At 45.9% G+C, this 19196-nt stretch overlaps 3 protein-coding genes across 4 annotated transcripts in view; 2 read left to right on the forward strand and 1 right to left on the reverse strand.

Moving 5' to 3' along the window:
- The first annotated feature begins 382 nt into the window (after positions 1-382).
- rab5b (RAB5B, member RAS oncogene family) lies at positions 383-7937 on the forward strand. 2 transcript variants are annotated; one of them, XM_077001459.1, is made up of 7 exons: positions 383-478; positions 714-819; positions 1702-2016; positions 2978-3129; positions 3332-3454; positions 4499-4592; positions 5786-7937. In XM_077001459.1, exons 3-7 carry the CDS (start codon positions 1854-1856, stop codon positions 5896-5898), a joined length of 645 nt encoding a protein of 214 aa, XP_076857574.1. In that variant the 5' UTR covers positions 383-478; positions 714-819; positions 1702-1853; the 3' UTR covers positions 5899-7937. The 2 variants fall into 2 exon arrangements, with proteins under 2 accessions (XP_076857574.1, XP_076857575.1); XM_077001460.1 differs by having other exon boundaries at positions 386-410.
- Positions 7938-8439: 502 nt separating this feature from the next.
- On the reverse strand, positions 8440-12927 carry dbr1 (debranching RNA lariats 1). The gene is made up of 9 exons (XM_077001462.1): positions 12876-12927; positions 12472-12731; positions 12257-12381; positions 10970-11050; positions 10802-10887; positions 10318-10542; positions 10138-10215; positions 9887-10032; positions 8440-9684 (listed from the first exon to the last, which is right to left on the reverse strand). The coding sequence occupies exons 2-9, from the start codon at positions 12666-12668 to the stop codon at positions 8907-8909; spliced, it is 1716 nt and encodes a 571-aa protein (XP_076857577.1). The 5' UTR covers positions 12669-12731; positions 12876-12927; the 3' UTR covers positions 8440-8906.
- A 338-nt stretch (positions 12928-13265) lies between these two features.
- armc8 (armadillo repeat containing 8) overlaps positions 13266-19196 on the forward strand; it is a 14365-nt gene continuing 8434 nt past the window's right edge. The window contains 9 exon segments of the mRNA XM_077001461.1: positions 13266-13383; positions 15028-15104; positions 16065-16136; positions 16403-16545; positions 16725-16822; positions 17576-17668; positions 18279-18359; positions 18812-18887; positions 19018-19108. Of these exon segments, the coding sequence (XP_076857576.1) occupies positions 13318-13383; positions 15028-15104; positions 16065-16136; positions 16403-16545; positions 16725-16822; positions 17576-17668; positions 18279-18359; positions 18812-18887; positions 19018-19108 (797 nt within the window). The 5' untranslated portion in view covers positions 13266-13317.

A 19196-nucleotide genomic window follows, 5' to 3' on the forward strand; every position in this document is an offset into this window, starting at 1 on the left:
GGTAACCATAGTTATTTTCTCAAAGAAAAACAAAAAATCGTATTAATATCTAGGAAAAGATTTTTCCTAAATATAACTTTAACTGAAAAATGTATTTTTAAACATTTTAATAACAGGAACTACATTTTCACCTTATTTTAGACGCTTCTCTTCGTGTACATAAACATATTTTTTCTTTCAAGTATATATTTGCATATATTCGTAATTTATGTTAATTAATTTTTTTATGTTTAATTAAAACCTATTTATTGTAGACTTTAAATTTGTGCACGGAAAACCCAAGTAGGAAAACCCAAGTAGCTTTCTTCCCCCTCAACGTACGACCGTAATACAGGATGTAGGCGCCCACTAACCCTTCTAGTGTGGATAGTGCGACCTAGCTTATGGCGTGACAGCGCTTTTTGTTTAGGGTGAGAACATATAATCCAAAATTGATTAGGTAGTGCGCTAAACCGGATTAATCTATCGGAATATTTACGTAGGTATTATTAGTCTGTTCAACCACGTGTAAATAAAAATGATGTTAACACCGATTTGACGCTAATATGAATGCGCATTGGCAAAGACATACATAGAAAATAGAATTATTTACTAATGTCAAAATGTGTAAATAAAATAATCTAATTCTCTGATGATCTGTGATGTATTCTAATCTCATCCTAGTGCCCCAACACGCGTGGTTATTTATTTCGTTTGTTTCTGCGCATGCGCAGTTTTGCAGGAAGTCCCTGCAGCCCAGCTGATAGATCAACAACCCGAGAACCTGGACCGACCATAGTCACCTCTGAATACACCAGGAAAGCACGACACGTTTCACAGGTAGCTATGTGTAACGGTGCATGTTGTTGACAGGCGTTGTGGCTCAAATGTAACTGCAACAGTTTCGAAATCTGGACGTTTCAGCGTACGGGCCGCGTTGTTGGGCCAGATCAGGACGAGGGACGTGGTGCTGGTCAAAAATGGGTCCATCCTGCACCTGCATCTACCCTAACTGTGCGCCTGTTTATATCACTTACATATATGCTCCACAATAGATAAGAGCGATTTCCCTCACGATGACATGTCATTATTGTATAAAAGTGATCGTTGTAATCCGACATTGGCGTGTCGGTGTGCTCCGACCTATGAACCTAATTTAGTTGAAAGTGTACCGTAGGTTCTTTACAGGAAACGGAGCTGCAAGCATGCAGTGACCCATGTGGACGTGTCCCAAACGTCACATCATGTGGGTGATTTGATAGCACGTCGAAAGTTTACTAATCGAAAGAGGAAGAAAAAAAAAAGAATGCAACGATAAGAATGTTTTCAGTGATTAACACCGAGCCACTATTTTCTCTAGTTTTAATCACAGCTACTCAGTGCTAGAGCTGTTGTGTCCTACCACAATTTTCATGGGCTTGCTTAGGTGTGATGATGTTGAGAGGTGGTTTTCAGTAGCATCTGTGGTAGTGTCAGAGGAGGGGGAGGGTCTTCTGCAACGCTAACAGACCACGTTGCATCCCGAACTAGCTGTCAATCACCTTTCTTCTTCAGCGGACCAGAGCTGGTTTGATTAAAGTTCTTTTCAGCACTGTTTTTAAACACACACATTTAGAATACCTTACTTCAAAGGATATACCTCGTGTGAGACGAGAAGATGTGGCATCATTACATCACAGTGACCCTTTACATCCTTCTTTCCTCTGTTGCCGTCACCTCAAGGCCGGAGGCGTCAAGAAGACTCCAGAGGTACCTGAGGAGTGATAGGTGGAGGTGTTGTCCGGCACTCGGGTTGCTGTGTTCACAGAGAGGAGACGCCCCTCCCTGCGGGGCACCCGGCCCTGTGCCTCACCTTCACGGCCCTCTCCTCCACCATGAGCACCCGTGGGAGTGGCAGGAACAACGGGAGCCTGCCCCAGACCAAGATCTGCCAGTTCAAGCTGGTGCTGCTAGGAGATATGGCAGTGGGCAAGTCCAGTCTGGTCCTGCGCTTCGTCAAGGGCCAGTTCGACGAGTTCCAGGAGACCACTATAGGAGGTGAGGAAGAACTCAACCCTGGTGGGGGGAAAAGAGCAATAGCGAGGTTATGTCATAGGGCAGTCATGGCCTGGTGGTCAGGGAACTGGTCTTGTGACCGGAGGGTCGTGGGTTCGATCCCCAGACCTGAGGCCATGACTGAGGTGCCCCTGAGCAAGGCCCTTAACCCTCAATTGCTCACTTGTATAAAAAAAAATGAGATAAAAAAAAAATTAAGTCGCTCTGGATAAGGGCGTCTGCCAAATGCCGTAAATGTAAATGTTATGTGGTTCCATTTGCCTGGAGTACATATACTGTCATATTGATAAATATGCAGGTTGCTCTAGATCCCCCCTACTCAAATAGCGAGTATCAATCTATTTCTATTTCTGGCAAAAAAAATCGCGCTATTCGCTCTTATTTTGAAATCACGCACCGCAATCTCAAGACGAGGCTGGGGACAATAAACAGATAGCAGATGCCCAAATATGCCCCCCCCCCAGCAGTTTACGTTCGATATCAACTAGAGAGGACTAATTAAGCACGAATATCTTGGCAGCACTACCGGCTTTGGGCGAGTTTAAATGTAGAGCTCGCATAGCACCGTTTTCATTAAGACATTTGATGTAACCTGTTTTTACTGCTAACCCACACAAAAGACCTTCCTGTAACCAGACCGACTTGACCTGTGCAGCACTGTAACTGATGTTCAGGCTCACATTTCACTTATGTGTGCATAAGAGACAAGATCATGGAAAGGCTTTTTTGTACATGTAGAACTCTATGAAGGTGCATTTAAAGTGTTCAAGCATTCTATACACCATTTGGAATAAACAAACTAGCAATTTCTAAACAGCAAATGTCTGGATTTGTATACACAGATTATGTGTATTGAGTGATTTAAAATCTATTATTGCAGTGACTCCCATTATTATTTGAAGTCTGTATCCATGACCTTTTCCTCTCTGTCACCTTTCGTCAGCTGCCTTCCTGGCTCAGTCGGTTTGTCTGGATGACACTACAGTGAAGTTTGAGATTTGGGACACAGCCGGCCAGGAACGTTACCACAGCCTGGCCCCTATGTACTACCGTGGAGCCCAGGCGGCCATTGTTGTGTTCGACATTACCAAACCAGTATGTAGCATTTTTCTATGGCACTTCTCTTTTTTGGGATGAATTTGCTTGTATTTACACTTCTAATGCGTGAGGCTGGTCTTGCTCTCAGCTTGGCTCACGTCCCTCGCAGAAAACAAAGTAACAGAGACGCACGTTTATCTTCAACAAGTATGCACACCACATTTGTGCTAGCTCGCTCCCCTCTGCCCCCCATCTGTAGGAGACGTTTGAGCGGGCCAAGGCTTGGGTGAAGGAGCTTCAGAGGCAGGCCAGCCCCAACATCGTCATCGCCCTGGCAGGCAACAAGGCCGACCTTGCTGACAAGAGGCTGGTGGAGTACGAGGTGAGGTGCTACTCCAAACTCTTCTCACTGCAGACGGGCATAGGGAGACTCTACCTACACAGGATTGATTAGTTGGCAATATATGAATGTATACATTGGTTCAAGGTTTCTTGTAAAATAGCACACTGCTAGTTGCTAATCATGCTAGTACCATTTGATAAGGCTGAGTGAAGATAGATTAGCAAGCCATAGTTTCAGATTGGAGAAATTTGATTCCAAAGGTTATGGAATTCGTCAGTCATAGTGGACTTTTGATTTGAATTGAAACATGACTGGCCTTTTGAATAAAAAAAAGAGTAATAAATGTATTTATTTATTCTCTAAAAGAAAACAAGTGAAATAAAAGTAAACACCCAAATTTTATGCTTATGTGAAAGTACAAATGTATTTAAAATATATAGAATTTCAAGACGTATATTGTAAGTGAAAGTAAATTTAATTAATAAGACTATTTCAGTATCTGGGTATATTGCAAAAATACTGCAGATATTGTAGGTGTACACACAAGCCAGTTTATATCAAGGATGACTTTTATTACTTAAAAGTCCTTGAAGCAGCTGATATTTATTATGTAAACTTAATGCTGTACACAGCCGTGGGCCCATCAATAGTAGTCAAAGAACAGGTTTGCTTTAATCATCCAAAATGGTAGTGACATACTGTTTACCAAAGCTGATAAATATTAAATCAGTATAATCAGAATGGTATTTTTGCAATAAAATGTTTTCTATTTTAGCAGTCTTGAGGACCTATTGTAGTATTCATTATTAAACATATACATGCAGTGTTCTAACGTGACTTGTTTAACAGAAGCTAAACAAGAAATCTAGCATGTTTGAGCTTGCATACACATACCCACCCGTTTGTCTTGAACTGGGTAAAATACTTTAATTAAATTATATGTGTGGGTTGATGACTCGCATTTGTGAACTTGAAATGTACATGTCAGAGGTACATGTCAGGCAGCTAATTGGTTGCTTTAGGTGTGTTTTGATATCACGTGGAAGGAGTAAACATTGGTCTGCATTCTTGCTCATGTTGTAGGAGGCTCAGACGTACGCTGAAGACACAGGTTTGTTGTTCATGGAAACCTCTGCCAAGACTGCTATGAACGTCAACGAGTTGTTCCTGGCCATTGGTGAGCATGCTCGCTGCCTCTCGTACGTTCACGTTAACGTCTCCAGCATTCAGCAGGTGCTCTTGTACAGAACGACTTAAAAAGTGCTGCGCTGTCTCTCTGGAACTACGCTAATCCTCCTGCGAGGACTCTGACTCTGGTAAACTAGAACACTGTTAAACTAGAACACTTTCCTCAATGCTGCTCATTCACAAATATGACAAAGCTGGAGAGAATCTTTGCAGAACTGTGACATCACAGACCGGAAACAGATTTTCGCCACTAAATTTAGATGAGTCAATTTTTCCCCTAAAAGGATCATCCACGGCTGTAATCAAAGAACTTGGGAGAGTGAGAGAGAGACAAAGACCAAACCCACGGGGTAGGCAAGGGTGTAAACGAGAGAACGGTGCAATCGTACTAATCCAGATACCAGTGCAATGAGGCGAGTGAACCGGAGGGGTTGAGTCAGAGACAATAAGCAAAGTACAAAACAGGACAGTAACGCTCAGTGCATGGAGTAGACATGGCAATACTCCACAAGCTCTGGTTCTAACACGCAGGTTTAAATGGGTTAATCATGTGAGACAGTTGAATACCATTAATAATCAAGGGAGGGGGAACAAATGTGGTTGAGGTGATTACTGGAGCACGATGGAGGGACGAATGGGCTGCTAGCGGGTGTAAGCTGGGAAATGTAGTCAGTCAGGGTCAGGGAGTATGACAAGAACCCTAACAAGTGTAGTTTGATTCCTTTGATTTTTTTTGTGTCATCAACAATTTGTGTCTGATAAAATACATAAGAAATGAAAAACATAAATAAATAAAGTTATAACCAGATGTCTAATTACAAACATACCTTCAGTAGTTCATTATATAATTATTAGGCATATTAATTTAATCTAACATTTTCTAAATTGTCTAGAATGAGTCTGTTTTGGTGTGTTTAAGTGTAGGCCAGAGGTGGACATTCCAGGTTCAGAAAGTAAAAGTCATCGTCAAGATTTTTCTCAGGCTTCCTGGATTGTGTTGATTCCACTAATTGTACCTGACTTGCATTAATTAGAAAATCCAGCAAGCTTGAGTAAAATCCTGGACTTTTACTTTCTGAACCTGGAATACCCACCTCTGGTGTAGGTTGTGTTTTGAAATCTAACTCTCCTCAACCCAGACAACAGAATAATATTGTTTGTATTTATTTTAAAATCTTGCAGCAAAGAAAATGCCAAAAACGGACACCCAGAACCCAACGCATGCCGCTCGACACCGGGGAGTGAATCTGCAGGACCCAGACGCCCAGTCCACCCGGAGCTGCTGTGGGAACTAAAACACCCATCAAAGCCCCATCTGCATCAACAAGGGAGAGCACCAATACCCTGTCCCCCCCCTCCCCCCCCCCCCCCCACCCGGCACTCCTCCCTTTCACCTCCAGGACTGACGTGAAGAGAGAGAAAAGAGATAGAGAGAAAAAAAGAGAAGGATATGAGGCGAGTTTTGGGTCCCTCACTGTTTCCAGAACGAGATTCCTGAAAGGAGAAGTCAGATGCAAAACAAAGGATTGGACAGTTTTATACTGTAGGTAATGGGACTGTATTGTAATATTGGCACTTAATTGTGGATGTTTTGTTTTTGTTTTCATTTTGTCAATATTCATTCTGGTGTATGCAAGCAGTTTAGTGGTTGGTGTAATTGTGGACTTGCAGAGAAGCGAGATGAACAAAGAAAATTTTACGGACACACGGAGAAAGTTTGATATTCTGCTTAACAGAACAGAAGGAAAGATGAAAGAAAACGAATGTTTGTCTTTCCCAGTTTTCCCTTACTCGGTCATTTACCATGGCAAGAAGGTCCCCTGTGCCCCCTGGTCATCTTCAACAGATGGTTGAAAGCTTGAAACCATGAAGCCAAATGAATGCTCCTTATCTGGCAACTCTTCCCTGAGTAACTCTCCAATTCTCCTCTGGCTCTTGGGCACTGAGTAGAATTCAACACCATAATCGTTCCCTGTCAGTCATGTATTATGAAAGAAGGCCCACCATATTTGGTGAGCTGTTGGAAAGCCTGTGACCTTTGTCAGTGAAATTATTCCTTATGTAGAAATGACCTGGCCCCAGCCCCCGTAGATTTCTAACTGGACCCGTTCTCCTGCACGTATATCGGCTTTCCTTCCTTCCTACATCTGTCCTGGACAACAAGAAATCTGTTCTCGGCCTCCTCCCTCTTCTGGCCTAGTCTCCAGCTAGCTGTGCCCACACCGTTCATGGAGTCCAGTGTTTGCCGATGGGGGAAAAACGCAATGCCTCTACCATCCAGGAAACAGTCAGCCAACCATCTGTGATCTACTAGTGTTATTGACATAAACGATTGGTAAACGTGTCACTTACTGTGCGAGAGTATCCAGAATTCTGCTTCTTGACATCTTTGAATGCAGAAATTACATAGAACCAGTCTTCTCCTGCTGTGTCTTAAAACAGTAAAATAAAATAACAAAAAAGCAATCAATCGCTTTCAATGCATATGAGTAAAAATCTTAATGTTGTGCGACGTACTGCAGAGGAGAAAGTGGTGGTGAGGAGAGGTTTGCCCACCTTAAATGTTCCAGAAAGGTTGTAAAATACAGAAGTGCCTACTCTCCGCTCTGTCTGTGTTTCTCGTTTTGGGCTCACTCGTGGTGCGTTTGAGTTGACGGCTCTCCTAAAGCAGAGCTTCCCAGCCCAGTCTTGAGAGCCTTGGAGCCGGGCCATGCTTGTGTTGCAGCCTTAAAGGTGCCAGGAGTCCGTCCCCCACTCGCACGTTTCCCAGCCCCGTCATCCAGGCCCAGACAGTCAACATTTTTGCTCTGTCGCAGCTCCCAAAGCAATTGTAGCAAGGTGCAGGTGTTCTTGAAAGCATAGTCAACAAAGTGTGGGCTGTCTTTGGGTACAGAGCGACTGGGCTGGAAAAGTGCCCTACAAACCTGTTCTTTTAGTGTATTAGGAGCTGAAACAGAGTGAAAATATGGACTACATGCGCTATTAAAAATGGACTGGAACCCTCTGGCCTAATGCATAGCATTTCTCAGACCTTGACCTGAAGTGTATCAATAACCTACAGCACATTTTGATGAGGTCATTTAAAACATCGTTTTACAGATGCTTGTTGTCGGTTTGTGTTTTAAAAAGGGTTCTACTAAGTTTAATTTAAAATTGGTTTTAGCTAGTAATGTTATGTGTTGCCAATATGGTTTATGGTGATTTAAGTAATACTTCAGATGTATTAATCATGTCATGTCTCTTAAATCCAGTTCTGTTTTTCGTGGAATATTCTCCTGTTAACACTTCTGTAAACTGAAGTCAAATAAACCTGTGCTATTCTGCTATGATGGAAGATGTTGAGTATGTTTGTTTCTTGATCTGTTCGCTTCATCCTACACTGGGCTAGTGAGCATTATGACCTATTAAAGTTTAGATACTGTTTTACCAAATGCTAAAAGACTCCCACGAGCTTCCTTCCCTGATGAGCAATGTTTGCACTTTTTCCCCAGTAGTCCGAGAATAGGCAGTCAGTTGATAAGACCGAGACACACACATACTACCACATATGCACCATTTGCTTAAGTCATCCCTGATGCTTACACGCCCAAGGTTTAGTAACATGATTCAGCTTCTAATTATACTTCATTAGATGTCATTATCTGCTCGATTCCGCCTACAAACTAGACTTCAAAGAAGGAAAAAAAACTACCCATTTTTTACACAACACAATAAAATACAATGCACTGTGAAAACTATCAAAACAAATGAACAATTGTTTTCAGTGCTAATGACACCCAGCGCTCCAACAGCAGAAAATGATTTGCCATAAGAAATATGAGCAAAATGACACTGGATGGACCTTTGTTGTTTAATATAACACAGCAGACAAAAGTTTCATAGGAATTATTAGAAAGATAAAAAAGGTACACAAATGATTAAATGATCACTAATCATATTGATCATAACCGATAAACCCATCAGCACTGACTGAATAAGTTTCAAGCATGTGAACACACATGAACATGGAACAAACTCAAAGTGATTCTGACTCTAGTTTATAGCAAAGCTTTGCAGCAATGTGCTTTCATAAAGAAGTGTTTTATTCTCCATGTAAAATGTCTTTAAACCTTTAAGAATATATGCTAAAAAAACCTCTTCTGCTGCAGTTTGAGATTGGGGTCGAAAACAAACATAAGATAAACATGATCCAACTATTAAAAAAAAAGTTTTTATACAGCATGAAAAATATTTCACTTGCTTTGGTCTATAAATTTAGTTCTCTTTTTTTTTTTGACAAGTTTACAGAATGGGACATCTACCCCTAGCTCTCCTCATCTTCTGTTGCTGTGTAGATGGCCTGATTCCGTCTCTTGATTCTGGGGGTGGAACCCGTGGGGCTGTTTGAGCACTTGGTCTCTCCACTACAGCGCTTGGGGACTCTGACAGGACAGGCCCCGCCCTCTTCCTCCGAGCTGGTGTGGGAGAGACCCCCAGAAGAGGGCGTGGAGGCACAAGGTGGAGGAAATCCGAGAGCCAAGGTAGAAGGTGACGGCTCATGCTCCTGGGCCTCCATGCGAGGAGGGGGTAAGGTGAGCTCGCCTGCCGCAGCTCGAACCGGGCTGCCGTCCCTGTCGCTATCCGGAGCTCCAAGCGGCGCCTCGGGCACCACCGCATCAGTCTCTTTATCCTCTTCCTCCTCTCCCTGCTGCCCCTCCTCTACCTCATCCCACTCGTCCTCGATGGTGATCTCGTCTGGGTTCAAGGAGCCGGAGAGGCCCGAGGTGTCCGTGGGGTAGTCGCTGGGCTCGTCCGTGCTCCCGTTGTCCTCGTACTCCTCTTCGGTGCCCCCCTCCTCCGGAGCTCCTGTGGGCGGGTTCTGACCAGCCTGGCCGGCCAGGGCGTAGATATCGGTCAGGCCGAGTGTGGCGCACAGCTCCGTGGTCTGGGGGTTGGTGCAGTAGGCCGGGAGCGTGCGGGGTCGAGGGTGAGAAGGGTCGTAGACAGGAACGGTAGTGCTGAAGTTCTCAGGGATGCTGAGCTCACCATTCAAGTTGGACACCACCTCCATCATGGCCTCTTCCGAGGCGCTGTAGTCCCACCTATACAAAAGGAACATTGAATATTACATACAAATATATTTTATATGTAAAATTCCCATTTTTTCTTTGCTCCTCTAGCAGAAGCCTGGGAGCTTTAGGGTTCTGCGCAGCATCTTAGCTGTTCCCAGGACTGCACTCTTCTGGGCGGAGATCTCGGATGTTGTTTTTGGGATCTGCTGGGATCACACTCACTCACACTTACCGAGAGTGAAGGCCATTATTCTCTGGAGGGTGCCAAATATTGGGCAAGGGCTTCTGAAGATGGTCAGTGGCTTTGAGGATGGCCATCCACTCTGGATCATATTCCAGCTGGTCAGAGGAGCCAGGTCTGTCTGCTATGTCCACTATCTACATCGTCCAAACAGTAGAGAGAAACGACTCATAAATAAACACATTTTTGTGACACTGAAAAACAATGATTTCAGCTTTTTTTTTTTTTTAACAATGTCTTACCTGAAGGAAGTCTCTGTAGGGAAGACACTTGTCTAGAGACAGGAACTTGGTGGTCCGAGGAGCAGCATTACTCTTGGCCTATGGAGACACAAACCGCATGGTTACAGTGGCACAAACAGGCGGCCCGTTCCCACCCGCAACAAGCCCGTCTCGGCGCGACGTCACAAGGCACACACGCACCTCGTGCTGCACGAGGGCGGCGAACTTGACGTGGAGGTGGGCGGAGAACCAGAAGCTGGGCTGCAGGTGGTGGAGCAGCTCGGCGGCGGCCGGGCTGCCCAACGTCCCGGACTCCACCTCCTCGCGCAGGAAACGCTTCTTCTGCAGGAGCTGCTTGGTGCTGCCGTAGTAGTAGATCCCCCGCGGCCAGTCGTGCGTCAGGAACACGTCCATGGGCTTCTGGATCTGCGGCCGCACACGAAGCATCACGCACAGCACGTGTGTGCAAAGACATTCTGTGGCTTTTATTTGGTATTTGTATCTGTTTACGTACATACAGAAATTGGGACATTCATTCCAATAAAGCATTAGTATCAGACCACTGATATAACTGCTGGGGGTGGGTGGGTGTGTGTGTGTGTGTGTGTGTGTGTGTGTGTGTGAAATGTAGACCAGATCAATCAAATTTCTTCCATGGATATTAATCCCCGGAAATCAGACTTACTTGTTTTAGCTTAAACACATCACTGTTCCTGATGTGGTAGGCACTGCGCAGGGTTTCTTGGTTGTACGGTGGATACTCATAGTGTCCTGGAAAAGGATCGATATTTAATGCAGACTCCTTGTTTTGGGCCCAGCAGAGCGGGATATTTGGATATGCTTCTGTATTCACCTTTTCTGTAATCGTGGGACTTGAAGATTCCAGAAAGGCCACCGATCCTGATTCCTCTGTAGCGAACAACGCCTGCGTACCCTGCAAACACAGGAGAATGGGCCGAGCCCTTTTACCTTGGATCACAGGATGCATGCGAGTGCTCAATTCACAGATATACAACGTTGCTCCAGCAGAGTTATGTGTAAACCTAACACATCGAGTTACTCCTTTAACCTAACACATCGAGTTAATCCTTTAACCTAACACATCGAGTTAATCCTTTAACCTAACACATCGAGTTAATCCTTTAACCTAACACATCGAGTTAATCCTTTAACCTAACACACCAAGTTCATCTTTACAAATAGGGACAGTGGGGTAAGATGAGGTATTCTTTTCACAATAACTATTTTATGACTAATGACAAATTTATATTTATTTAGTTTCTATATAATAGCATAATTCAAAATATTGATATTAATCAGTACATCCCCTATTGTATGGATAGTATTGTTGATTATGAAATAAATATCAGCTCTGAAAGCGGATGATGGTTTGCCAAGTCTTTCTAATTAAGAAATAGACATAGAGTTTTTTTTATTGAGAAACAAAGATTTTGACTTTCAGTCCAATAAAAAGGCCTACCACAAAAACATGAAATAGGGAGAATGCAAACTGAATTCAGTACCAGATGACAAAGATTGTGTATGATTACCCAGATACAGGTGGTAGGTCAACTTACCCCCCTGGCTTATGTTACCCCGTTCTCCCCGATCTGAATATTTAACTCTCAGGAATAGTCATGGAGGCTAGAACGCAGTTGAAACTAAACTCTGCAGCAAGGCACATCACCAGGGTTCAGGTGCAGGGTTAGGAAGCCTAAGCAAAGAGGCCCAGGTTTCCCTCTCCCCAGCCCAGTCTTCTAGCTCTTCTGAGGGGATACCAAGGCGTTCCCAGGACAGCCGAGAGACATAAACTCTCTAGCGTCTCCTGGGTTCTCCTCCCAGTTGAACATGCCCAGTGTGCCTCACCAGAAAGGACTGGGGCCATCCAAGCACTGGGGCCATCCGAACCGGATGCCCGAACCACCTCAACTGGCTCCTCTCTACACGGAGGAGCAGTTACTCTACTCCGAGTCTCTCCTGGATGACCGAACTCCTCACCCTATCTCTAAGGGTGAGCCCGGACACCCTGCAGATCAAACTTATTTTAGCTGCTTGTATTCGCCATCTCATTCTTTTGATCACTCCCCAAAGCCCATGACCATAGGTGTAATAGTAACATTATACAAAAGTAATATCTTACCCAGATAGTATATATTGGGGGCAACCCAGCCTCCATAGGGCAATTCCTGCAAATGGTTAGAAGCTTCGTGGTTTCCACCGATGAAGATGGTCAAGACAGGAGCTTTCTTCTCGCCGGAGTAGTACCTTCCAGAAGCCGGGTCAAAAAAGATCAGAAACCAGCATCCAGAACAAACGAACAGGGCCCCACCGAACCCACCACGGCTCGCCACCTACTTGTAGAAAGTCTGCATCTGCCTGAACTTGGGAGGAACCGCCATGCACATCATGTCGCCCTCGTTGCGCACGGCCTGGAAGTCCCCGCAGCACAGCAGCAGGTCCACCTTCACCCCGTCCCTGCTCTCCAGGTACCGGATGGTCTCGTATATCCGGTCCAGTTCACCATGGCAACAGCCTTCCACGGCTACCTTCATGTTCTATTAGCACGGGGTGGCTAGCTGGTTAGCTTGGCGCCAGTTATATTCTTCAAAGCTGACCTAGATTAGGAAGACGGCGAGGGTAAATTCGGGGCAACTTGCAATTCTAGCAAAGAAAAGGCCGTGACGATAAAGAGTGATTATATACGCCCGTGTTTGGGTGAGTAGATGAAGTGAATAACGCAGCGAGCTGCCTTCACTTACCCCCCCACACCGACCTCCACTCGCCTAGACTCCGCGCATGCGCACTGTGTCTATTTGTATTACTGAGTAAATTCATCTTTACTAGCCGTACGCGCTTTCCATTGGGATTATTTAAGATACTATTGCTATTATTACAAACTCTTTATTAACTAAACTTCTTCACGGGAGCATTTTAAACACATTTATTTCAGGTATAACTTTGGGAAAAGGGGCAACTACGTTAACGTTATCGCCGTTGATAAATAAACATTTGTGCATTTCATTAACAACACTTCATGCGTAAAGAACGCTCTTCGGCGAGTGTTAGAAATGTGACAGGCGTTATATTTAATTAAAATAAGTGTTTAATGTTAATGGTGTGTGTGTGTGTGTGTGTGTGTGTGTGTTGAGCGGCGTGTATGGACGTACACACGGGGGGCCGGTGTCGAAAGTGCGGCTGCGGATGTGTGGCAGGCGGAGAGCGATGGCGTGCCTGCTGGAGGCCCCTCTGCGCATCAGCGTCCTGTCGGTGAGTCCCGGACCACACCGTCCCCCTCACACCGACCACACCGACCTCCACCCGCCCGAACCGCCTCTCACACGGCCCCGCGGGACACGGGCCGTGCACCGGGGCTACCGGGCGCTCGGCAGACCTCTAGCGGGGCGGCGTGTTTGGACCGAGCCGGAGTGAGTGACACCGGCGGGGCGAGAGGGGGGCGCGCCTGGAGCCGCCCGGTCCAACATGTGCGTTAAAGAACCGGAGGTTCCGAGGGTTAAATGTGATGTTTCGTGCGAGTAGGTCCAGGTGAGGAGGAGCTCGCTGGCTAACCGCGGGTGTGGGGTGACTGTATGGGCGCGGAGGTGTACGCTGCAGGCCAGCGGTGTGGACACGTCCGGACCGGGGGGCGTTGGGACATGTGGACCACATGCACGTCCACCTCGCCGGCTACCTTCAACCGAACCGTGTGGCTGTGTCTTCCGAATAATGAGCTGCTTCGGGTTTTGACACCTGTTATTGTAGTGGGTCCCCCCCGGCTGGCTGGTTCACTTTCCATGTGCACCATGTGAACATCCGTAGATCAGCTGTGTGCTGCAAATGTCGTGTGATAACTGTTTCTAAGTATGCAGTAAAAAATAAAAAAATAAATAAACAAACGTACGATTTAACACATTTTCAGTGTCGGATTTTAAAACAAGCATGATTAGTATTGACTGATCTTAAGTGTATTTCAGTACTGACAGTTTCATGCTTTGGGTATTGAGTAGGGTGTTGATGTATTGGGTATCTAGAGGTGGTCTTGATCCGTACCATGTCCTGGGTAGAAGTGATTAAACTGCAGCTCTCTCACACTAGAGTAAAAATTGTTTTTTTTTTTGTTTTTTTTTTTGTAATGCTACATAGCCTGTTGTTCATCAGTCAGTAGGGCTTAATGATAAAACAATGGAATACAGTATGATATTTCGCCTCCTGCTGAGATGTATAGCAACTTCATACACAGCTTAGTGTTGTGTTGTGTGTTGGGCTTATGTGGGCATACTGTGGGCAGGGGTCATGTGACTGTCAGAAGCCCTCGTGCTGTCATGTGACTCTCTGGTGCTCATGGACTGTTCCTTTTAAAAATAAGACATTCATGGCAAAGAATATATCTTATTCTCTCTTCTACTCCACAGGCTTTTAATCCACGTAGCAGCATTGTTTACACTTTCATTTTAAACTGTTGCTGTTTTCCCACGACAGTCATGTTTTCAAAACAATCCAGTGACTTGCACTTGGGTCTTTGATGACTGCCTCTTATTAAGATGGGTTAGTATATCAGGGGCTGAAATCTGAGCCCCGAATGTTGCTGTTGTGGTTCAGGGTGCTGTGCTTATGTCATGTGAGCTGGGACTTGGCTCCACGAGTGATCTGAGGGCTCGGCTGCCTTCTCCAGAACCTCTGGAAGCTTCTAGGCTAATCTGTGACTGCATACAAACAGACTTATCAGGTGTCATATCGCCACTTCTTGCCTAGTGGAGGTGCGGATGGCCGGATTGGGGGTCTGCCAGTGAGTCTCCTGGGGCTTCACCAGCGTCCCGCCGTCCAGCGTTGGTCTCTTGGTTGGTTTCGGCTCTGGGCCTTGGGGTTGGGTGAATGTGCCAACTCATGTGGGTCTTGTTGTCTGACACCATGCAGGAAGTCACAGCCACCAGTCGCCATTATGTTGACCGGCTCTTCGACCCCGACCCACAGAAAGTGCTGCAGGGAGTCATGTGAGTATGTGTGTGTGTGTGTGTATGTGTGTATGTGTGGGTGTGGGTGTGGGTGTGTGCGTGGGTGTGTGCGTGGGTGTGTGGGTGTGGCTGGTCTGTGTGTGTGTGTGTGTGTGTGTGTGTGTGGCTGGTCTACACACTTGGTGTATATTGCATATTTCAGAGTATATTCTTCACCCAGGCCTGTATGATTAGTGTTTAGCCTGTGGTTATCTGTTGCTGTTATATAGAGCATGAGAATGAGAAACACAGCATCTCTGTTAGTGAGTGTGGGTTTGTGATCCAGCATGTATTTGTCCTCATTTTCATTTCTTTGGTGGGCGTGGATGTGTTTATGTGTGTGGGTGTGTGTGTGTGTGTGTGATGTTGGCATTGCTGTGGCAGGGACTCGGAACATTTCATCTTTATTTTTAACTCTGAGCTCTGATTACGGTTAGCTGTCTGCTACCTGACTGCTGCACTATTTAGCTCCAATAGTAGTGTGTGCCCTCTCTCCTGAGTGCTATCAGTTAGGCATCTCACGTCCACATGAGATTTGCGAGTGCTTTCTCACAGGCCAAATGGCATTTTGCCCTTTGGCCTGTGTTCGCCACAGATTAGAAGGCGGTTTGCTACAAAATCTGCTCTAAAATTAAGGATGTTTGTATGATGTGTTAGAGCCATCAGTGCCGGTCTTGATCATTGGAATATGGTGTACATTAGCAGCAGGGCGTGCCAGTGTGAGCTGTTTTTTCCTTCCCAATTAGGCTTCTGATCTCGGATTAGTCTTTGCGTTTTGCTTCCTAATTATTTCAGTAGTATTGGAAATGGTGACCTGGTTCTAGATGTATAATCGTGTTCTTGGGGAATTCTAATTAACAATTTATTAATAAATTATACAAAAATGAAAACATGTAAGTGTATATTGTGTTAGGCTGCTGACCATAGCATGTGTGTGATTTATGTGATCTGTGTTAACAGTGACATGAAGAATGCAGTCATCGGTAACAACAAACAGAAGGCCAACCTGATTGTTCTTGGAGCCGTGCCAAGGTAGGCAGAGTCTCTCCTGACCTTCTGCCCTCAGTGAGGGCTTCAGTTTAGCGCCACCTGGAGTTTGTGTGTGCAGTCAAAATCATTGCAGCTTGTTACGTATGTGTCTTATTACGCAGTCGCTACATGCTAACAGAGCCTCGTTAGTTTGTATTGTTTGCTATGTATAGCATGTTTGGGTGAAGTACCACTTTCATTGGGGGGCCTTGAAAGCCCTGCGTAGATGTTCCTGAGAGGTCACCTGCTGCTCCTTCCTCCCTGGCCAGGCTCCTGTATCTTCTCCAGCAGAGCTCGTCCAGCGCAGAGCTGCGAGCCGAATGTGCAGTCGTGCTGGGCAGCCTGGCCATGGGCACGGAGAACAACATCAAATCCCTGGTGGACTGTCACATCATCCCCGCCCTTCTGCAAGGTCGCTCGGTCTCTCCCCTCCGCTCCCGCCCCCTTCCCATGGCCCCTCCCCCTCACCTACTATTTCATGCCCTAGCCACCACCCCTCCCCCCTTTTATTTCTCATTCATACACACGAGCACTCGCTCGATCAAAGCACCGCATTGTACAAACGAGGAGGAATCGTCTGTGTGTCCCCAGGTCTCCTGTGTGTCGACCTGCTCTTCATCGAAGCTTGTCTGCGCTGCTTAAGAACGGTCTTCGTCAGCCCCGTCACTCCCGTGCAGCTACTCTACACAGTAAGAGAGCGGACCGACCCCTCCCTGCAGGCCGGGGACGCTGTGGACGCCGGGGACACTGGGGTCTTGTGGTTGTGCGCTGATTGCATTGTAGGCAGCAGTGCAATGTGTGATGGTCGTAAATCAACCCAGCTGCTCTTTATGCAGATTAATCTATCAGTCGTATTGCTATTAGCCAATCAGGAAGCGGTGTAAGCGTGAACACGCGCTTATAGAAGTCCGAGCATTAGTTCAGCTTATCAGACGCTCCCTGTGAGAAGCAGGCATTAACAGAGTCCACATTCCTCCTGCCTTACAACTGCACAAAGACCACCAGAGAGGCTGAGCACTGTGGAAGATTTCATATGTAAATGATGCATCTGAAAAGTTTGGATATCAACTGTATGACTATCAACTGTCATTAATAAAAGAGGTATAAGTGGTTAATTATACTATTTAAAATTACCCAAGCAGGAAGAATCTTGGTTGGCTGCTAACCTGTAATTATGTAAATAGAATATGTTTAGCAAGACTGTAGCCCAAGACGGCAGTGAAGGGGGGGGGGGGGGGGGGGGGGTGACAGACAAAAACAGTGTAAACACCATTACCTGAGGAGCAAACCCATACGGACGCCACATATCTCCTTAACAACACAACTGTTATACTTGTTTTGAGGTTTAAATTAAAACAATTTCCACATTTAGTAAAGTATCCACAGATCTACACTACAAACACACACACTTGTGTGATTGATTGTGTGTTGTGTGTCACCAGGACCACACTGTGATCCCCCACCTCATGTCTCTGCTGAGCAGGTCCCAGCGCACACAAGAGTACATCACACACATCTTCTCTCACTGCTGCAAGGTAACACACACACACACACACACACACACACTCTCTCTCTCTCTCAAGTTTTTCTAAGCATCTTGTAAACTACAATAAGAAGTGTTTATCTTGAGAGTTTTAATTTCTAGAACTTTAGATGATAAATGTTGTTGAGCCATGTGTGCACTTTTGCCAGAGATTGAAGCGCGTGAAGTCTGCCTGCTTCTCCACTGTTGTTAAAGCCTCTACGTTCGTCTCCACATAGCTTGAAGTATGTTTCTGTATTAGGCTGTACAACAGCCCCAGGCTATAAGCTGAGCAAATAACTTTATGTAGCTAGAAACTTTGGGACTACAACCAAGAATGGGTGGAGTTGCTGGCTGAATGAATAGGAAGTAAATTTAATGGATCTAGGTGGCGTCTCCTAGCGTTGGGGCTCCTGCAGTCTTGGTATGTTTTCCTCTTTTTGTACCTAACCCTACGACCCTGGGCATTTTTTCCAAACCGTGTGTGTGTGTGTGTGTGTGTGTGTGTGTGTGTGTGTGTGTGTGTGTGTGTGTGTGTGTGTGTGTGTGTGTGTGTGTGTGTGTGTGTGTGTGTGTGTGTGTGTGTGTGTGTGTGTGTGGTGCATGTACACATGTGTTTTCAGACTCCAGAGCATCAGACTGTTTTGTTCAACCATGGTGCCATACAGAACATCGCACCACTGCTTATATCTCCATCCTATAAGGTAGAGCACACGATAACCAACACACACACACGGAGCGTGAGGCAAACATGGCAAACGATCACACATACACACACACACACATGGAGTGTGACAGACAGACATGAGCTCGATTAGTAAGAAACGCGTGGTGATGGAGACAGACCTGACCTTGAGCAGTAAGAATGGAGGTGGTGATGATTGAGGTGGTGACCTGTGGTGATGGAAACGAGACTTGACCTTGAGCAGTAAGAATGGAGGTGGTGGTGATGGAGGTGGTGACCTGTGGTGATGGAGACAGACTTGACCTTGAGCAGTAAGAATGGAGGTGATGGTGATTGAGGTGGTGACCTGTGGTGATGGAGACGAGACTTGACCTTGAGCAGTAAGAATGAAGGTGGTGGTGATGGAGACGAGACTTGACCTGGAGCAGTAACATCTCCCATGCTTCTTCTGCTGGCCCTCTGCCTCCACAGGTACGAATGCAGGCGTTAAAATGTTTCTCCGTCCTGGCGTACGAGAACACTCAGGTCTCCATGACGCTGGTGAACGGTGAGATGTTCTATCCTGGTTCTGTGGGCTTGGTGCTGGTGCTCGGCCGAGCGCTCTTGTGAACGTGAATGTGGTGTGTGTGGGATGGTGTGTGTGGGATGGTGTGTGTGGGATGGTGTGTGTCCTCTAGTGCTGGTGGACGGTGAACTGTTCTCTCAGGTTCTTGTCCAGATGATGCAGCGGGATAAACCCATAGAAATGCAGCTGACGGCAGCCAAATGGTGAGTGAACTTCTGGGGCTCTCTTGCTCCTCCTGCTGTGGGCGTGGCCTGCTGTGGGCGTGGCCTTGGAGTAGTGTGCAATAGTGTG

The sequence above is a fragment of the Brachyhypopomus gauderio genome, chromosome 4, assembly GCF_052324685.1.
Source record: "Brachyhypopomus gauderio isolate BG-103 chromosome 4, BGAUD_0.2, whole genome shotgun sequence".
Lineage (NCBI taxonomy): Eukaryota > Metazoa > Chordata > Actinopteri > Gymnotiformes > Hypopomidae > Brachyhypopomus > Brachyhypopomus gauderio.